The sequence below is a fragment of the Acinonyx jubatus genome, chromosome X, assembly GCF_027475565.1.
Source record: "Acinonyx jubatus isolate Ajub_Pintada_27869175 chromosome X, VMU_Ajub_asm_v1.0, whole genome shotgun sequence".
Lineage (NCBI taxonomy): Eukaryota > Metazoa > Chordata > Mammalia > Carnivora > Felidae > Acinonyx > Acinonyx jubatus.
In genome coordinates this window covers 23,994,788-24,017,613 of record NC_069389.1, presented here as the reverse complement: position 1 = coordinate 24,017,613, position 22,826 = coordinate 23,994,788, and the positions used below count along the sequence as shown (strand labels likewise).

Below are 22,826 nucleotides of genomic sequence, written 5' to 3'. Positions count from 1 at the left end.
AAGTGGAGAATAAGTATTTGAGGGAATAATTATAAAAATTATCCAAAACCAACAAACAGAGATGAAATCTTAAGTCCAGGAAACTCACTGAACACGAAATATTTTAAAAGCTACATCCAGGTATATCATATTCAAACTGCAGAACACCAAAGACAAGGAGCAAAATCTTAAAAGAAGCCATTGTGGGGCATGGTTGGGGAGGGGTATCTTATAGGAACAAAGACAAGTACTACAGCAAACTTCTCATCAAAAACCATCCAAGTAAAAAGACAGCAGAGTGATATACTTAAAGGGTGAAAGAGAAAACTCCCACCAATCTAGAAGTCATTATCCAGTGAAATTATATTTCAAAATGAAATGAGAAATGAAGTCTTTCCCTGAAAAACAAAACCTGAGGTATTTCAGTGCAGCAGACTTTCCCTGTAAGAAGTATTAGAAAAAGGTTTTCAGGAAGAATTAAAATGATATGGGTCAAAAACTAGGTTCTACATGAAGAGAGGAAAAGCATCAGAGATGGATAGAGTATTTTATTTTTCTTATTCTTATCTGATCTAAATTATTAAGTGTTTAAATTTATAACACAGTAAAAATGGATTGAGTGACTGTAACACGAGTATAGTGACACAAATGACAGTATCGAAAAAGAGAAGGGAACAAGCGGGACATTCTGTTATAAATAACGGCCCTACACATGAAGTATTTGATGGAAGACTCAAATTAGATAAAAACATGTATTTCCAACACGAGGGAAACAGCTAAATTTTTTTGAAAACAGGTGTAATTGAAATGCTAAGAGAGGAGATGAAATGGACCATATAAATGCTCAATTATCATGAGAAAAGGCAGAAAAAGAGGGAAAATAAAAATAAAGAACAAATGCCACATATATAAAAGTTACAGGTATGTGAATATTAATCCAAGTCTTTCAATAATTACTTTAAATGTGAATAGTCAAAAATTTAAAAATAATGCCTGTCAGAGTGGGTTCACAAAAAAAGACACAAGTATATGTTTTCAATAAATAACCTACCTTAAACATAAAGAGTCACAGATTACAAGAACAAGAAAAAAATATATACCATGCTACCATTAATAAAGAGAATTCTAATTCTAGAATTATTATGTGGGGAGCTCTGTAGACTCTTCCCCAGTAAAACAAGGGAAAGTGGTCAAACTATTAAAAATTTTAAATATCTGATAATTGTATTTTAAATGTCTGATAATTGTAAAGGAATACAGCAAATAAAGAAACATCCCTTCAAAAAAACACTCCAAAACTTGGTAGAAACAGTGAAATTCAATGACATTTGAACTATGACCTGCTCCACCCTTCCCACAATTCCCTCCTTCAGCTCAGCTTGAGAAAAGCTCCTTTCCATGTGGGTGTGTCCAAAAAAATAATGCTCCCTCCCTATTCAGCTCCCAATAAAAGGTTACTCTATATCACTGGAAGGAGCAGGGTGCCAGCAATTCTCATTCCTTCCAGTTCTAAGATGAAGAGTCTAAATTGCTTGTTTGTACAGCTGAGAAGTTGGGGTCATCCTTTCTTTTATTCATCCTCCTCCTCTCTTTAAACACAAACTCTACCCTAAGAGCAACAGATCAAGAATACTGGTGTCCGGAACACTCTGTCTTTAGTTCTTTCACAGGACAGAGATCCCACACTGGGAGAGGCAAGGCCAGAAGATCAGAATCTACTGGCTGTCCAGCACTTGTAAAGAAAGCTTTATTTTTAAAGTATTTTTTGAAAAATTTAATGTATTAATTTTAGATAATGCCATCTTCCAAAAGTGGTAAACAGCTGTAATAGAGACGTACTTTAATGATAAAGGGGTCAATTTCTCAAGAGCACATTACAATTGTAACAATCCAAGAGTGAAAAGTTGATAGAAGTCAAAGTAAAAATAAACAAATTCACTGTTCTATTTGGAGACTTTGATACCCCTTATGTCAGTAATTAATAGACTGACAAAGCATAAAAGCAGTAAGGGTATATATGATATGAATGGCACTATCACTCATTTTAGACTCACTGACATTATAGAATATTCCATCCAACAACAGAATACACATTTATCTCAAACTCACATGCAACATTCATCAAAATACACCACATTCTAGGTAATAAAATACACCTTAAGAAATTTATAAAAATAGAAATAACTAAATGTATTATCTCAGACAATAATTGAATTACACTGGAAATCAAAATTTAATAACACAGTGATAATCCATGATCAAAGACAAAGTTTCAAGCATTTTAAAAAATATTTTGAATTAAATGGAAATGACAGTACAACTTATCTAAATTTGTAGGATGCAGTGAAAGCAGTGCTTAGAGGAATATTAATAGCAAAGACCTAAAATCAATCAAAATGGACTTGAATTTTAAAATGAAAATTACAATTAAGAAAAATGTTATCATTAATTTCATCAATATTTATTGACCATCTCTTATATGCCAGGTATTGTTCTAGGTGCTTGGGATATAGGAATGAACAATAAAGGAAAACCCCTCTTATGACCAAACTCACATTTTTGTGGGAACAGCTGAACATTAAACAAGTAAATGGGTAAAGAAAATGCCTTTGGATGGCCCTGAGTGATGTAAATAAAGTAGAACTGGGTAACGTGACAAGTGTTGAAGGAAGAAGTAACACTTGATGTGACTCAAGTAGTTGATTGTGCCTGAAGATACGACATTGAACAGAGACTTTTCTGACACTATGCATAGGTAGTATCATCCTTAAGCGTCTCTTTCAAACTGCTGAGTTTTTTTTTAAATCTTAGGGAATATCTTTAATCTTTTCACATTCCATTTTATGAAGATATATCTATCATATACATTGAGCCTTATTTATTTAACTATATTTGCTTATAACCTAATTCTAAAAGCAGGCACTTCTATATTTGCCTAAGCAAATACAAACATGTATGATATTAAATAAGAGACACAGGCTTTTATAAAGAGAAAAATATTACTAGTATCAGAGGATACATATTTTAACATCTTGAAATTTGATACTTACTTACAAAAAAATAGGACATATTTTAAATATTATATATTCAGGAGTATAAAATGGTTAAGTATCCAAAAATACATGGTTAAGTTTGCCTAAAATTACATCTTTTGTCAACCCCAAAGGGTTGATACTTCAACTTTATCAGAGAATGATGCCATGGCAAATCGATATAAATATATTAAAAAGCAAGGTTAAAGTATGTGTATTCTGGTTTCTGAAATTCAATCAGGTGCTTGACTTAATCTGTGTATAATAGGTTGTTTAATTTTGTATAGACAAAATTAATAAAAACTAAATAGGTGGGCACATAAGTAGGTTCTTGATACATAAATTTTTTGCAATAGCTGTACTGTTGCTGATCTCTGTGATTCAAATATGCCACTTAGTCAACAATTACCTTTTATTCTGGCACCCTGCAGAGGGAGTAATGCACAAAGATTGGTCTCTAACCCACAGATGTGACCTCCCTTTATGCCACATATAATTCTCCTGAACAGGTCCTACAAAGAGAACCCCATTATCTCTGATGGTCTAAACTAGCAGGCCACACAACCAGCTGAATAGCAAGTTATTTCACCTCATATGAAGGAGCTATACCAGATGACCTCTGACATTCTAGGCTTCAACACTGTTTCCTTCAACATTATTTTTCTAAAGGATTCTTAGTATGTTTCTGCTTCTCTCTTAGCTTGTGGTTATCTTAAGCCTTGCATATCTCAGCCGGTTTTTACAGTGAGATGTCTGATATCCACTGCATTTGGTATACATATAGGTCTGAACATATTCCTAATCACTGTATTTCTCATCTCTAGGCTTAGTTTATTCGTTTCTAATTACTGTGTCCAGTACAACTTTTTTTTTTTTTCCATCTCCTCAACTCAAGTAACCAAGCCATATCTTTGTCAGCCTTCCTTTATCAGACCATGTAGGTCTATGTGGACTCCTAATAGGTAGCCTGCATCTTCCCACAGTCTTCTAAATCCTGATTCTAGCAATCCTCACATTGCGAATATTGGCAGCTTTCTGTGAAAAATGAATAGGATTCTGACCATCATTACTACGTATTTCCAATTTCCTTGCTAGGAAAATTAATGCTTTACAACTTGTCAAAGGTGCACATTATTCATTACAACAGGCCACGCCTTTTCTATTAGCCTTATTCTAATAACAGAGGCTTTATTAACCAGTACATGCCATATTCTGGTCTTATATTTTATACGCACCCTGCTATTAACATGTATTGGCTTATAATTTACTGAATTAAATTGAAACAGGGTTGTCAGATTTTTTAAATTGAAATAACTCAAGCATGTTAAACTTCTACCAAACACAGTTTTAAAACACAATGTGTCATCATGGTATGCTTACCTGGATACTATTTAAGTTCTAAATCTAAATAAAACAAGTTTATTTGGGCCTGAAGAAGTTGTCATTTGTGCTTATTATCTGTAGAAGGTTGGTGATTAACTTCATAGTCTGAACATTTCTAACTTATGAGATCTGACCAGCTGATAGGGAAAAATTTTTTTTTCAAATGACCATCTGTACCTATCAGAAATTTCACATCTAATTTCATTAGATCCAGGTGGCAGGAATAATTAACACAGCTCTTCATTACATAATAGATATAATAGGACAGTGGGCATGAGGAATATGGGTTTGTGAAATAAATTTCAATTTGATGTTAACTAGTTTTTTTTCCTAAAATACTTTGAGCTCTATGCTTCTATTCTCTTCACGTTCCTTTGGCCTACATATTCACCTCATAATATCTAATAGCATTAACCTCCACAAACATGTTACAAATAGTAGATGACTTTTAATTTGCCGCAGTGTAACACCAACATAAAGAAGACTTGTTTGTGGAGGTTAATGCTATTAATAGGCTCCACCTAGCCACCATTTTTTTTTCTTACCACTTTTTTCTCACGATCATTCTTTGCTTTTCGTTACTAATAGTTGTATAAATGCCCAAATCCAACAAACAGTACTCTATCTTCATCTTATTCCTCTTCTCAGCTCTATTCAATACATGTGATTTCATGTTCTTGAAACACTCTGAACTCCCATGAAATCACTCCATTTTTCTTCTAATCTCACTTTTCTTACACCTTAGTTCTCTCTGCCGGTGTTGAAGTTCTGAAGCATCCTAGGGCCCCATCCTACAACCTCTATTTTTTGTATTTACTTGTGCTCAGATTGAGTGATCTCATCTCGGAAAATGGTTTTAAATACCAATTAACGCCAATGACTCCTTCCATTTAGATATCCCATCTTGACTTGTCTACTGAGCTGCCTGTAAACTCCTCAAAAAATCCGTGTAAATTCTGAATGGGCATCTCAAATTTAACATATCTAAAACAGTAACCTCTCCCTCCTCTACTTGACCCCATCTCAGTAAACAGCCCCAACCATGAACTCAGTTGTTCTAAAAACTCAGAAGCCATACATGGTTCCTTATGTATTATATATTCCTCATACATTCCTTATCTGTGACATCTAGTCTGTCATCAAGTCCTGTTTGGTTCTCTTTCCCAACTGTCACCCAAGCCAGTCTTTTTCTTTCCATCTTGCATTTAGACCTGACAATTGCCCTCTTCTGCTAGGATGACTTCAATAGCTTCTTACTCCACAGCCAAATCAATCTTTGAAAATGTGAATCAGATCTCATCATTCTTCCATTTACTAGATTCCAGTGGCTTCACATTACAGTAAGAATAAAATGTAAGCTCCAAATCATGACCTAGAGGGTCACAGCTAATTCTCCAATATTTCCTTCTACTTCACCCCTCCAATCATTGCTCTACAGCCTTTCAAAGTGTTTGATTCATTGTATGAATGTTGGTCACCAGCCAGCCTTAATAACCTTCTTTTTATTTCTTATACATGTCATGTCTGCTCCTGCTGTGTGTCTTTGGCATCCACTCTTCCTTTTGCATGGAAAGAGCTTTTGCCGCATTCGTATCATAATGGGCTCTTTATTTGTAGTCAAATTTCAACTCAAATAGTATCTCCTCAATGAGGCTTCTCCTGACCCTCCCATTTCAAATAGCATACTTTGCCAGTCACTATCATACCATCTTGTTGTACTTTATTCGCAGCATAAAGTATTATGAGAGTACCTTATAGATTTAAGCCTACTAGGTTGTACTCTGCATGAGAAAAGCACCTATCATTTTATCCCCTGTGCCTGGAACAGCAGCTGGCACACAGACAACTGAAAACATTCTATGTTGAATGGGTATTGAGAAAAAAAAAAACTATTAGATCTTCTACTTTTTGAAGCAAAGGACTACATCGTATTTCAATAACCCCCCAGCCTGTTCTGTTAAACACACAAACCCACAAACCAAACAATCACTACAAAAGCAAATCGCTTTAAGGCTCTAAGAAGAATTTGTACAATCTGATAGAAAATAGATTTACTTTTTTTCATTTGCACACTTCAAAATATTTTCTTCGAAAATACTTCTTTAAAAGTGTTATCTCTGTAATGACTTAGGCTATTCAAGAACAAAACAATACCAACTAAAAAGCATTCTACTCATTGATTCCCTGATGCTGAAAAAAAGCAGCAATAGTAGAGGAATAAATACCCTCCTCCTTCCACCAACAGTAATTGCAAAAGGTAATATAACCGCTTTTTTGGTTACAAAGTGGGGTGCAAATTTAAAAGACCCCCCCCATATTTATATGCTTCCAATGAACACCAAATTTGTTTCTCAGAAAATATTTAACTTTTTCTTATTAAAAGTTCACAGATTACTAGCCCATTCCAATTCAACTATATAACTTTATGATCATGTAATATTTAAATTACCTATATAAAATAGAATATGCACTTATATTCATATAGATGGGAAAGCAGATTCTAAGTCTTCGTGTATTAATGTGAGTTCACTTGTGTTTTGTGTTTCAATTCTCAGAGACACAGGCATCTAAATTAAATATAACTATGAGTTTGAATAGAAGTTTTAATAATTTATCACTGAACACTAATTTATAGATGGCATGGCTTAACCAAATGGTAACATGAACCAAGTGTTCATTTAAAAATAATCTCAAATAGCATCTAGATGTTTTCCTTAATACAAAATATCTGGCTGTAACATCATTTTTCCTAGGCTTGAAATTTTTCTCCAAGTTTCTTTACAAGAGAAAATGTGTGACTTAAGCCATGTTATCCATTTGCATTTTCCATTCTCTTCTTCATAAATCCTACCTCTTCCTACTACGAGGAAAATTGGTTTAATTTTATGACAAAACTGCGTTAAATAGCAAAGTGTGGCACTAGGCACAGGAAGGAGAGAGTGGAAGATTATATTCTATCTTCACATGTTACTAGATATTCATCCTCATAAATATTCTCTACCCTGCACTCTCAGCTACTTCCTTAATGGGACTTCTCTCCTCCCTTCCACCTAATGGAGACTTTTCCTCTGGATGTCTGGCATCACCACAAGATTTATAGAGATGATAGTCTGACTCAAGAGAGCTTTCCAGAAAACTTTCCAATTATATCCAAACTGTGTCACCATGATTTTATTTTTCCCACTTTTAGGGTAAATATTATAAACTACAAATCAAATGTAGGATGATATGAGAACTAATGACATGCATCTGTAAAATTTAACTATTCTTCCTCAATTATACTGGGGCTGACTTCTTTAAGTGAGGATGATTTGAAGTCTGCCTAAGTTTCCAAGTTTCAGAGAAGTCTTATTTTTGAAGTTATAAAGAAACAGATTTGAGGAAACAGAAAAAACATAAAACTAAAACCAAAGAATGTATTCAAAAATTAAAATAACTGCACACATCAAACTCATTACATTCAAGTTTCTATGTGAGGCATCAATTTAGTCAAGCATATGTTCTTGTCTAATCCAGAATATGTCAACAGTGTAATCACTCAGGTGTTGACTTATTTCATATGAAATAAAATGGGATAAATACTATTCTCTACCTACCACCCGTAATTCAGAACACAAACATGATATTGAAACAGAATCCAATCTTAAATGCTGGTATAGAACAAGTGGATACAAGGTCATCAATATTATTAATTCCTTATTAAATAAAAAAAACAGATCTGGATTTAGGAACATTACATAGAATTTGAGAAGGATATATATGTGAACCCAATGTGTGATCTTTATCTTTGGAGAATAAGTAAGTTAAAATTGAGAAAATGTCCCTTAAAAATACTATGTACTGAAAGAGGGAACCAAACAAACAGCAACCTTCAAAAATAAAAAACAAACAAAAAGAACCCAAAGAAAAAAATTATTGTTGTATCAACCCCAGGCGTGCTGCAGAATGAGACTCTCTCCAATTAGTTTCTGTAGATTGTCTCATCTCAGACAATTAGAGCTAGTTGCACAAAAATTGTCTCATTCAGAACATGCTTTGAGAGGGTTTACAAGATCCCAACGGAGCTTCCAAACTTGCTTTGTGTTCCTAATTGAAAACTTCGAAGGTAATAACCTCCCCTCAATTCATAGAAAGCCGGAAACCCTAGGATACAAAGCAGTTTCCACAGAAACTTAAAATAAAATCATGTATCATTAAAAATTGAACAAAACAAACCAAGCACGTCTCCCAAAGAAGCAAAAACATGCCTTTGAAACAAACAGTAAGTCACCACTGTTCATTGCAGAGTGGCATGTCAGTTACAGAGTGGCAGAATGAATGTGCAAGTTGCCAAATTGAACTAATTCATGTTCTGAATTAAAATAAAACACCCTCAATGTTGTAGGCCACTTCTATTCACCAGCATTCCTACGGCTCGCTGTGATCTTAGGAGACATGGAGGCACTGAGCAGCTACTCTGGCTCATGCCCCACTCCTGGCAGGCACCCTTCCATGCATGGTTCCTTTTGTGCATCTAGTCCTCCTTCATGGACTAACCTACATATGCATACATGTGGCAAAAACTCCACGGTAAGAAGAAAAAGCTGCACAATTCCCATTACAATGAAGTAACTGGAAGCGGCCCTTTTGAGCAGAAGAAGAGATGCCACCTCACGATCCACTTCCCGGGGTATTCTCAGGGCTTCTGGCCTCACTTATTACAATTCCAGCAGGGAATTACACACAAAAGCCATGAACTTTCAGATCACCCTGACATTAAAGATCCTATTTATTTCTCCCCTTCCAGAGAAATGTAAACTCCAACTATTCATTTCACATAACTTAAATTCATTCATTTGTTCATATAACAGTCGGTCACATAATGTTCTGGGCAAGGCCTTGGGTGAGGCTTTGCAAAGATCACGAAATTATGGAGCACCTGAGTGGCTTACTTGGTTAAGCATCCGACTTTAGCTCAGGTCATGATCTTGTGGCTTACGAGTTTGAGCCCTGCATCAGGCTTTGTGTTGACAGTGCGGAGCCCGCTTGGGATCCCCCATCTCTCCCTGTCCCTGTCCCTCTCTCTCTCAAAATAAATAAATAAACTTAAAAAAAAGATTACAAAGTTAAAATACATGGAGATCATTCCTCAAGGTGCTTCCATTATCAGGGAGGAGTTATGCACATAAATCGTCATGGGAAAATACGGACTGTTGTGATGAGATTCATCAACATGTTTAAATCCAGCAATCAAATACAAATATATATTGAGCACTAATTATGCAATGGCTCTTTCAAGCAAAGGGATTCTAAAAGACATATATATAAGCACATATAAGATATTTTTATACTCAATGAGCCTCTAATATTTAGTTGGGAAAATAAAATACAGATGTTAACATATGCAGCAATCACACGGCCTAATCATTTCTGAACCCTCAGCACCTGGCACATACTAGTTCCTCGACCAATGTGTTTTGTGAATAATCATATATGTATACATGTATCTATGTCAGTGCATATGTGTATATGCATGATGGTATACATACACATTATACTCTATTTTTAAAAAAGCCTTTAAAAAATACCCCTGTGTTCCTTCGAGGTATCTCGATGAAATTAACAAAGGAAGACACACTCATTTATACAATCCTGCATTACAAGCAATATGATAGAAGAAACTTGAAAGAACTATGACGAGTAAATGCTGACTTTAGGAAGATGCTCTATGTAAGAGATCTACTACAAAAGAGGGATTTAGCTCCAAACCTAGACTTTTATGTCAGATGTACAGTAGGCAGGTCCAAAGCCAAACCACAGAGGATAGATCATATTGAAAAGTAAAAAATGTATCTTTGCAGGAAGAATTCAGTCTAGAAATGCAACATCAGTTATTAATTCTCAACAGAACTTTAAATTTAATAAAAGCAACTGAAATCACCTTTCACCTCTCTCTCTCTACTTGTACAGTCAGCCACTAGTTCTTATTAATTCTATATCTAAATAAGCACCTTCCTTTCTGCCCTTAATGCTACTGCCTCAATTCATAACTTCCTGGCCTAGACTGTTGGCCTCATTTCCCACCCTCTGGTCTCAGAGATATTTCCAATCTACCTGGTCAGGCTACTCCTGCTACACACCTGTTGAAATTCCTTTGGTTGTTCCCTGTTTCCTACAAGATAATATTCACATTTCTTGTCATGTCATACAAAGCCCTTTGTGATATGGTTGCCACCTATCTTTTTCCACTTTTTCCCTGACACATTCCCTCCTTTCACTCATGTTGTGCCCACCTGTACATGTATTCCAACCATATCAAACTCTTTCAAGTACTGTAGTGTATGTCCGTGATACACAGAATGCCCTCCCCTCCCCCAAGATTTCCACATCCTAATTGCCAGAACCTGTCAATGTTACCTCATATGGCAGAAGTGATTCTGCAGATGTGATTAAGGATCTTGAGATGGAAAAGAGTATTCTAGACTGTGTAGATTCTAACAGTAATCAAAAGGATCCTTACGACAGGCAAGCAGCAGAATCACAATCAGAGGATTTGTGACAACGTAAGGAGAGGTCAAAGAGTGAGTCTGAAAGACAGGTCACTGGATTTGAGTTCAGGAAGGAGCTACAAGCCAAGGAATGCAGACGATTTGTAGAAGCTGCAGCATGCATGGAAAGAGATTCTCCCCTGGAGGCTCCTGAAAGAATGCAGCCCTGCTGACATCTTGGTTTTAGGAGTTGTGACCTCCAGAACTGTACAATAATAAATATGTTGTTTTAAGCCATGACATTTGTGGTAATTTTCACAGCAGCAAGAGCAAACTGATATACTAGTGTATCTCATATGATTTATTTCTTTAGTAAGATCTTTAACAATAGAGATAGTACAGAGAGGGTAGATTGTTCTTCATGTTAACCCCCCAGAGAATCCAATCCAGTGGTTTGTTTATGGAGTGCTTTGTGTGAAAATACTTGCTAAATATAAAAGAGTAACTAGAAAGGTCTAGTGAATATGAAAGTTCCACGTCTCTAGCATGATCACTTCCAAAGTTATGATACATACATGAGTTTTATGATGTGAAAAAGCATGCAGCTACAAAAATAAGTAATCCATATGTTTCCAAAGCAATCATCACCAAAGCTATGAGGAAACCGTATCAACAATTTTCAGAATACAATTCATGGATATGGAAAACAAAGGATGAAGTGATCAAACCTAACAATGATAAATCACTTCACCTTGTTTCTTTTACTAAAACTTACTTTAAGTTAGTGGCTAAAATAAGGAATCCAAAAGTCAAATCCTTACAACCAAATATCTAAACATTTTAACCTCTTTTAAACCTAGGCATAACTGATGTCAGTCAATGTTACTGATCATTTACTACAGTAAGAATTCAATAAATGTTAACAACTGTATACAGACCCTATTACTTTGTCCATCGGGAAGACAAAAGAGCTTCCATGTGACCTTAGGTCATAAATGCATAAAACCCTAAAAGAAACTAACAAATACAGCTGTACACGTTATATATAGGTTACTCATAAATGCTAAGAGTTGGAGATAATCTTCAAAGTCTACAAAGATTTTTGAAAAATAGATTGTATGTTAGTATTTGTGTATGTGTAACATATTCTTTTAATTTGCTAAGATACTTTAGAACAGCTAAAGCCTTATGGAAATTTTATTTTTTAAAAAATGACACATGGCCAACCAGGATTTCCTTTCAATTTGGACCTCCTTCTTTTAGGCTATGCAGATAAGGGCAGGTGCTTTTTCAGGGTAACTTTACCTGGTGACTAGTAATTTACATATATTAGCCTGACTATACTTAGGACCCTCCACCTCATATTTCATGCCCAGTCCTCTAGAAAAACATAAACAGTGTAGCACAGAGCCATTCTCCCATATTCTTCATTTCCATATTTATACCAGCAGCTTTTATATATATTAGTGAACTAGAAAATCTTTACTGACTTTCTCTTTTTAATACCTGAATCATTACAATGACAAGACCTTAATGGCAGTGACATATTACAAGAAGGAATTTTTTAAATACTTTATGATATGAATGTACTTGTGTATATAACTTGAACTCTGATAATATAGGGCTACAAACTGACATGATTATATATTGTTAAAATACAGTATCTTTTCTGTCCCTTTGAAAAACTCTGCAAATTTCTATTATAGAAAATACCCAAGAAAGAACAGAAATATGTACACTTTTCTTTAAACCTATGGCAATAAACTGTAGAAAAAAAAGGTTTGGAAAATATTAAAATCAACTACAATAACTTCTGAACAATAATTCATTAGAAATTTTCTTTCCATGTTTATTTTCTCCTTTTTGTTTATTCCTGTATTTTCACCAACTCTGAAAAGCCACCAGATGGCACTGGAGAGTCCATCCAATTACTTTATAGAACATATTTATAGGGAAGACTGGAATAATCTTCTTTTCAAGTTGAAATTGTCTTTTTTTTCTAATGGGAAAATATATTGAAGAAAAAAATATCAAGTCCTCAGAGTATGGAAACCCTTTTTTCATCAGTGATTAAAATAATTTTCCTTTATCATTCACAACCTTTATGTCAAGTAAAATAAAAAGTAAATGGAATATGCTTCTAGTAATCAAAGTAAAATGCCAACAATAGAACTTTACTGAAATCCAGGTAGCAATGTTAATTAGGAAACATTTTAGTACAGTTAGTAAAATATAAATAATAACTGAAGTGTTTAGGATGCCCACGAGAGGCTTACAGACAGACACTTCTTAAAGAAATGATTATATATAACCCATGGGATTTTAAAAGTTGACAAAGTTATCCAGTGTCATTGCCTTAAGGCAACATTTTCCATGCAAGGCAGTACTCTAAAAAGTACTTATCTTAAGAGATTACAACTCTACAAATGGAAATCTGCCATAAATAAGCAAAAATAGGCTAAAACAGTTTAAGCACTGTGAACTGCCAAACCTAATTTCACTTAGACACATCACTACCTGCAAGGAAAAGTACCTTATCTTTATTTACTGTTCTAATTATATGGCATGGGCTTATCAGACCAAAAAAATTACTTCTTGATTGAACCTTTGTTTTAAACTGATAATATCCTTCACCCTGCAGTACTAGGACAATTTGTGTAATATAAAGGTAAATGTGGCCAGGGAGTATTCTGACTAAAAACTCTGGCCATCTAAATTTCATTGATTTGTAAATATGTACAATATGTTGAAGAACAAGTGCCATTTTATGTACTGAGTACGCAATGGTGTTCACTAAATGCTTTGTGTAATGAACAAATGGATAAACTTCTATTTCTACTGATGATGATGTAGCTCAAAATTTTTAATTTATGAAAAGGAAACTGAGGTCTGAAAGGTTCAAGGACTTGTCCCAATCAACAAAACTGGACTGAAATCCAACTTTTTAATTTCCAATTCTTTAAGTCTCATAACACTCATAAGAACAACCTAAAGTACTTCTGGGAAAGTAACTCACAGCGTGTGTGTTTAGTCATCATCAGTGTAGGAAAAAAGTTGGCATGTCACTATCAGTTGTCTGTAGAAATAGCTGACAACTTACAGTAGTCAACATGAAGATTAAACAAGACACACTTTAGTACCCTTGTAAGCCACCTTTACCCTTCGTCTGTATGAAATAAGGGAATGAAAGTTGAGTCAGTATTACCCTACCTTTAGGAGAGAGGCAAACTATTTCAAATCTAATTCACAAAATTTTGGTTGGAGAAATTTTATCCTTTCTATAGTACAATTATTGTCATTTTCATGGATGACCAACAGGTTTACACCTGTTTTACCAAAGTGTAAAAAATAATAATATAACATCTAAGAGTTAAGCAAACTTTATAAAATAAACAGCCCTTATACTGATTTTGTTTACACACACAAACACACACACACACACACACACACAGATATGTATGTATACACACACACATATTTAAAATGTGACAGTAACTCTCTGACCTCAAGATCATCCTCAATTATTGAAGTGGACACTAAATCTAGTGACAAGTGTCCTTTTAAAAAAAAAGGCATGGGGAGATTAGAGATACAGAAAAGAAGGCCATTTGAAGATGGAGGCAGGGAGATTGAAACTATGCAGACCCAAAGCAAGGAACACCTGAAACCACCAGAAGCTAGAAGAGGCAAGGAAGGATTCTCCCACATAGTCTTCAAAAGGAATGTGGCCTTGCTGACACCTTGATTTTGGACTTCTCAACTCCCGAACTGTCAGAGAATAGATCTCTGCTGTTTTAAGTTACCCACTTGGTGGTAATTTGTCACGGCATCCACAGGAAACTAGTTGTAACTCCAGACCAGTAAGTCCATCAGCTGAATATTTTCAGTGACTGCCACAGCTCATATGTTCCAAACTGAACTCATTCCATCTCATTTCCATGAAAAAGAAATGCCCCTCCTCCTAATTGGCAACACCCTCAAAATTAACTTCTTTTCAAATTATTTCATATTCTTTCTCAAAATATTCACTTAATCCCATTTACTTTTCTACAGAAACATGTTTTCAGTCCTTTGACTGCTATTCCGGCCATTAGTGTACCTCAGTATGATTTTTATTGTTTCCCTGACTGAGCACTCTGGAATCCCAATACAGTCTTTCCTACGGGAGTACTATCTGTTCAAAAACAGATGGGACCATGTCATTGTCATGTGTGAGCCTTTACAGCTTGACTGTTTGTGTCTCTTCTTCTCTGTAAAGGCAGCTTCACTGATGGACTGGTACAAACATTTGTGCAGCACTATTGCATAACTATCAAGGAGTTTCATCTTTGTAGTGTATAGAAGACACCACAATGAACACATGTGCCAAATCTGAGGCCCACCCTCACAGACCTAATATACTACTAAAGAGATTTGCAAAGTAATTAAATATCTCAGCCAAAACTTTTTATTCTACAAGATAAAATCCAAAATCCCCTGGCAAGACACATGAAACTCTTCATACTCTGTGTTCAATCCACTTTTGGGGCTTCATCTCAATCACAAAGACTTCCCTACTGTTTTATTTAAATAGGTGTCTTGAGTTTCTGTTCTTTGGAAACCTTTAATATGGTAGATGGCATCTAATCCTATTACAGAATTATTTTCTCTACCATTATTTTTTCAAATGTCCATCTAATCATCAAACTCAATGGATTCTAACTTGAAAGTTGCTCTCTCCTTTTTCCTGTTCTCACTGCTATTACTCTGAGTCAGGAAATCATTTTTGTGTTGGGCAGTTTTAGATGAAAGGAACACAGACTCCTTTAAGATATCACAAGCAAGGGGGGATATTTTTAAGAGCACATTTGTGGGGTGCACTTGAAACTTAAAAGTTATAAAGATCCAAAGCATCACCAGATCCTTTCTTATCTTTATTCTTCCCTATCTCCATTCCTCTCTCTCTACCCTGTTTTCTTTTCCCTTTGTCCTCCTTTTCTCCCCTACTCCTTCTCTTTTTCCATAGATCACATGGTCCCTTTAGGAGAAATTTTTCATCTTCCTCCATTCCTTGACCTCTTGACCACCCATTCTCTAATTTCTACTCGAAATGCAGTAAGTTAGTTTTACTAACTTAGGTAATTATCAGTCGTGGTTACAGAATAATGCACCCACCTCCCCCAAAGATGTCCACATCATAATCCCTGGAACACATGATTTAGTTATGTAACACAACAAAAGAGACTTTGTAGGTCTGATTACATCAAGGATCTAGAGATAGGGAGATTTTCCTGGATTACCTATGCAGTTCCAATGCAATTACACAGGTCTTTTCTCAAGGAAAGAGGAAGGTGGGGGGCAGGGAGAGCCACAGAAGAGATATGATGTCATAAGCAGAGGTTGGAATGATGGGTGACCAGAAGCCAGAAAAAGCAGATAGCCAATAAAAGCTAGACAAGGCAGTGAATCAAATTCTCTTCTAAAGCCTGCACAAAGAACACAGTCCTGCCAGCCTATTTCAGACATATGACCTTCACAATCATAAAATGTTAAATTTGTGTTGCTTTAAGAGAGTGGATTTTTATTCTTTGTGAAAGCAGCAATAGGAAACTAACACAAAAGTGTCCCTAATTTGCAAGCCACCTCATGGATCATCTTCAAGCCTATAGTAAACTCATTGTGGATCAGGTTCTCATCTACTAATCCACCAGTAGTCCCCTCTCTGCCATCTCTAGAATGAGTATTAACTTCTTAACAGGTCTCAAAATGCCCACCACTGACTGGCTCCTCAATCCTGCCTCTACCCCTCACTTTTCCCTTTAAATACACAGCAGGATGTATCTTTTATTGTCCCTTTGATATAGTGTCACACTGATATATTTATCAACTTGGAATATTCCCCTTCCATTTAAATCCTTTTCAACTTCTGAGATTGGTACATATTGACGTTTATCTTCTCCATGTAAATTTACCATGAACCAGGCATCAGTCTCCACAGATGACATTAATCTACACCAACTCTATATAAAATTGTACTGACAACTAAAACTGAACAAGTTTATGGTGAAATTCTGTGATATATTAGGTAATTATTAAACAAATCTGTTAGATTATTTTGGATTGGATTATTTTATTTGTCAGGGTTAAGTTCCATTTGTTTGTTAGACTTACTCTGATTCAAGACATCATTTCAAAGGAATACAAAAATTATTATAGATCTAATTTCTAAATTTATTATAAAAACAAGGTAAATAAAAGAGGGAGATGTTTTCCAAGAAAAAATAAAGTACATTTTTTTCCTTCAAAAAGTAAAGAAACAAAGCCTCAGAAGTTTGGTCTTATCAGCTATCCCAAAGGAAAAATAGGAGAAATGTTTCATACTTTTTGACATATTTGACAAACTGGGAATAAACACATGGTAACATAATAAAAGGCAGATGCTGGGGGACTAGGTTGTATCTTAATCATGTGGAATTAAGCTCACTGACTTCCTGGAATGCCCCCGAGAGCTCCAACACATAAATCACATTGGCAGGAGATGGAAACACCCCACCAAACTTCTCACTCCTGTTCAGTTAAATCTCAGTTTGTTTACACAGTAGTATAATTTATTTCACTTAAAGAAATGAAGATCCAGAAATAACAAATACAAAGATTAGAACCTAAACTGTATCTTTGGTGATTTAACTAACCTTATTTTGTATAAATTATTTGAGATTAGAGTTACAAGTTGAGGAAAACCTCCTGAGAGAGTTCCTCTTGCTGTCAGAAAGAAGTGCATCTAACTCAATTTACACAAACACGTGTCCACTGTCAGGCTCTAGAATGAAAAGAACATCACTCCCTGTGGTAATCCTTTTACTTTCTATTAGTGAGCTGCTTTAGGTACCTTTTACACATCTTAAATACCTTCTAGAATAAGTTGTACCCTTGGGTTTATAGTAATATAGACACTTACTATTCCCCATATGCTCTAATAATTGTGAATATTTTTTTCTATACTGAAGTCAGTTGCGTATTTATAGTGTTTCAGTAATCATGAACTACACCCTTCTCACGGTGGTCTATACTGAGAAATACCATTAAAACGACAATGTCTGCATAATAACAATACTTCTTTAAAGCAGCACTAAATGTAGTAAAATTCCAATCCACTGGTATTTAAACAATCATTTTCCTTTCCTTGTAGCAGATTTTGAATTGTACTTCAAGCTCATGAAAACACTCATGATGTGCCAAGGTTCACTGTCTCCATATAAACCCTCAGTGTGACTTATATATTGCTTATTCTGAGTTTCTATCTTTTGCTTCAATAGTCTCATACTGTACACTATGCTAATTTCTCTTTAAGAAAAAAAGTCTTTCCTAAATGCCTATTTTACTTTACCTTTATTTTCTGAATACTGTGTTGGTCTTGTAGCATCCTCACCAGCCTAAACACTGACGTCACTCACTCTTATATTCATGTAATCATTATTTCATGAAGACATTTTATTGAATACAGACTCTGAAACACATACCATATGTGGCACTGTAGAGGTTATAAGCATATATAAACCATGGTACTTGCACTCACTATCTTGTATTTTAGAGATGGGTATGAGAGCAAAGAGAAACAAACAAAAGGTCTGGATTCCTTTCTTTTCCCAAGTCTCAATATCCAGTTCCCTGTAGCTTCATTTATATTCAGTGACCCCAAGTTTTGAGCCAAATCATAACTCACGCTTTAGTTCCCCAAAGATACTATACTCTGTACATAAGTGTCCTTCAACAGTTTACATTATTTCCCTGTCCCTGAATCATATCCCAAATCCTCTTACACAAAATTAAAAAAAAAATTAACAGTCATTATTAACAGAGACCATACTACACTCTTCAAATAATCTTGTGAAGACATAGTGTTTCATGGACTTTAACCCTTCAAACAAGGTGATAACAATATTTTTGTAGTTAAAAAGTAAAAAAAGGTCCACAAAGACCTAATCTATCAAAATAGATTCTTTTGTTTCCAGACAAATACACTAATAAAAAAGAAGGAAAGAGGTGTGGAAGGAGAGAGGGAAGGAAGGAAAAGAGAAGAAAGCAGAGAGGAGGCAGCCAAGAGGAGGAAAAGATGAAACACAAGAAAAAAAAAAACAAAAGAAAAAGGGAGAGGGAGGAGAGGAAAGAAAGATACACACACACACACACACCAACCAACCAACAAAAACATTAAGCCCACCTTTCTAAACTGGTGGAGATAAAGACTCTCCAAGCAAGCATCTGCTTTACGTGTGTTTTTTGTACAGCATTCTACAAATGACAGCAAGTCAAATGTTCATTTAGTGAATTGCTACAATGCTTCATAAACTAGAGGAGAATGGGTATTAATGCTTTCTTCAAGTGCTGCTTATAAAAACTAAAAACAAGATAGAAAACTGTTCCAAAAGAAAATCTGTTGGGTACAAAGGCTGAATATCTGCTTCCACTGATATTAAAGGCCTTCATTCTAAACGTAGGCAAAACTTCAGACCATGACCTGAGAAACCAGATTCAACCCTTGATTATTACATACACACCAGAAGTGATATTTAAACCAAAGCATCATAAAAATGAATTTTTACTATTTCAATCAAGGATATTATGACGACATAACTACATTATATTTAATTTGTTCCTTAAATTCATAGCAGTGGGGGTGTACGATGATGTGATAAAAATAATATATCTTCAGCTTGTTTATGAAGAAAGAGCTCCTATTGCTTTCAAATTAGTTCCGTTAATGAGAAACCAATATCTACTTCTACATATTCATGGAAGACCATATGTGTTTCTCTAAAGTCAACACTTTACACAAGTAAAGCGGCATAAAAAATTAACATTACTCTGCATATTACAACCATATTTAATATGCTCTTGGTTATTAAAATATCTAGTACTGGTGTTCTGGTGCTCATAGTCAATTAAAAATTATATTCTAGTAAAACACACATGGAAAGAATTGGGTTCTAAATCATGTTTAGTGAATTTCCAAAAAGATTTATAAAACTAAAAATAAAACAAAGAGTTAAATGATGAGAAGGAAGAAGAAGGATAAGTAGCCCTCTCAGTTAATATGCGACATTGAACATCAAAAATTGATTTTTATTCCCTGGCCTTGGTGCCTCTGGTTTTATAGGTTGGGCTGGGCCTGAAGACTGAGCCATTCATCTTTTAAGGAGGAGATGCCAAGTGCACTCCTCTTCTACTTGATCTATGGAAATCAGTAACAATGCCCTTCAAGAAGCTACATATCTGCTTCTCTCAACAAAGGTGCCATGGTAACAGGCATCAGGTGAAATGAGTGCTGGCTTTGAGAGTATACGGGCAAAGTAATGTTCTATATTCCTAAATTGCACACTAAATATTCAAAAATCAAACAAACAAACTTGCATCCATCTGGGTCTCAACAAAGATACTGAGAGAAGCTGTCTTAATTCACATTATACAGAAAAGTAAACAAATCAAATCTCAGTATCTGCCTTATTTATCATTTTTATATTAGGATACAGAAAACATATTTGGCTTGGGAGGTATTAAGTAGCTATTTGACAACTATATTTGTAAATAGTGGAGAACAATGTCTCAGAACTTCTGCCAAACTGAGAACAGCATTTTATTACCACCCTCCTAAAATAATTATATCATTAAAATAAAAATTGATTCTGAGACAGGTCATTGAGTTTTCTCAGGTCTCTGGAGCAGAAGGAGAAATGAATTTTCCAACTGTCCCACATTTCTAGCTCTGCTCCCATGCTACTCTAGCAAAGGTAAATCCCAATTTAATAAAAGTTTTTCCCCAAAATTAGAGGTTATATAGAATGAAGCCATCACCATCATGTGATGGTGGGAAAAAAGTCACATTTGCCCTTGAATATATAAATCTTAAATCTGACATACACAAAAAGAACTGAAAAAAATTTATATTATCAAGTATAATAGCCAGAAAAAATTAAGTTTTTAAGATTCAATTAATATCTCTCATTTAAATAGTTTCATTTTGCTATAATAGGTATACAGTTAAGTGTTTCTCTTCTATATGGCCAGAATCTCAGATTCCTGTTAAGTGCTTTTAACGCAAACTGCCATTGTAGAAGCTATCAATTTTGTAGATATTAGCAGCTTCAAACAAGATTTGCTCTCCCTTCTACCTATTGTAACTCCCATAGGTATGCTCAACCTTCTGTGCAAGTAGCAGACAAATAATCAAAACATCTGGTATTTGCTAGTAATCCACCCAAATTACAAAAACGACTGCATCATAATCCTGCTCTAGGATTTCTCCCATTAAAAAGAAAAAAAAATCCATCAAGGGAAACATATGATATAATGTGTCAACATAGAAACACTATTTTTTCACATTGTCTACAACCACATCAATGACAGAAACAACAGCTGTATAATAGCCAAAAAGTTCTAGAGCGAACAGGCTCAGTAAAGGTCGTTTAAGCCTCAACCCTGCACCACCTCTTCGCCCATGCAGAAATACCCCTCAATTCTTCCCTAGATTTTCTCTCAAGGGAAGGGGGGCTCATGGGAGCAGATGTTCTCCACTTCCTTCACATTTGGCCTTCTCATTAGATAATCAGTTTGAGTTTGAAGCCTCTGTACCTAAGGAACTGAAAATGTTTGCTGTAGCCCCATCTGGGCCCTTTCATTCCCTCTCCTTTCTGAATTCCAAAGATATTTTGGCTAATGCAATTCTTGATAATCCCAACACCTTGCAGCCTCCTGCACATTATCTCTTTTTCCCACTGTGTCTCTAGAACTAATATACAACACATTCTAGTTCTAGCACCTAAACACAATACATTACTTTCTCCATTATACTCAAAAGCCATAATACTAAAAAATTCTGTAACCCCACATAAAATGTGAGTGTGGCAGGGTTTGTATTATCGGTGAGTTAGTAGACAAAATGCAACTTCAAATTGGTAGTAGTATTTATTCAATTGCCTCATACATTAATTTCACTAATTCCAAGTATCAACTGTCAACTGAAAACCAAAATGCCTTATAACATGTAAAGTTTTCCCTGTTTCCACATTATTCCCTTTAGCAGCCCCTTTCATATTACCATTCTACTTTACTTCTATGTTTCCTATTAACATATTAGGATGTTTCCCCAAAACATTTTCGTAAGTAACTCTGGAGCTTTCTTTAAGTACCTGCAAAATAATCCAGCAAAACAGCTTAAGTACACCCTTAAAAAGAATCTGCTCTAAGCACAGCTGATATTGAAATGGTAACAGTAAAGTTAACATGAAACTAAGCCACAATATTTCCACGCACAAGTTAAAATGACACTCTTCATAAAAGAATGTTGAAAATCATACTATAAAATGAAGTAAAAATACAAGCTTTTGGTATAGTATCCATTCAAATTCATAGTAATTAATGATATAAGCCCCATTTTTTTTCAACCTAGTCTCACCTTTCTAATTCCCTGTAAGCTCCATTCATTTCAAGATATGTCGGCAATATTTCTACAACATGGACCTCCCCGCTTAATTTTCATTCTCTCCACAAATGGCACATATGTGAACGTAGCACCATCACCTTAAGCCATAAACATGAGAGTAAAGGAAGATACACTGCTTACCAGAGCCTCTTTTGGTCACCACCTTCAAACTCTGAGTAAAAGTAGCATATAAGAGAATCAAGTGTGGAATCAGAGCTTTCATCTTCCAGCTTTTAAAGGCTGTTCCCTAAATCAACCAACAAAAAGAAAAAACACACATTTAAAAAAAACATATATAGCAATATTTTAAGATTTTTGGTCAACTTCTGATCATGCACACAATTAGGGCAGTGAGTATCACCAAAGGAAAGAATGTGAACAGGATCTGTATTATATTTCCCTAGATGCTGTGATTCCTAAGTAAAATCCAAACCAGTAGTGCCAAAATTCTGTCTCCAAGGGGCCCCCCAAATGCTTTAAAAGTTTATGATCGCTTAAAGGTTTAAA

At 35.1% G+C, this 22,826-nt stretch overlaps 1 protein-coding gene across 1 annotated transcript in view; it reads right to left on the bottom strand.

Annotated features, from left to right (window-relative positions):
* Positions 1-22,826, bottom strand: part of IL1RAPL1 (interleukin 1 receptor accessory protein like 1) — a 1,339,829-nt gene that overhangs the window by 1,122,271 nt on the left and 194,732 nt on the right. The window contains exon 2 of the mRNA XM_053202213.1: positions 22,461-22,566. Within this exon, the coding sequence (XP_053058188.1) occupies positions 22,461-22,542 (82 nt within the window). The 5' untranslated portion in view covers positions 22,543-22,566. The remainder of the gene's footprint in view (positions 1-22,460; positions 22,567-22,826) is intronic.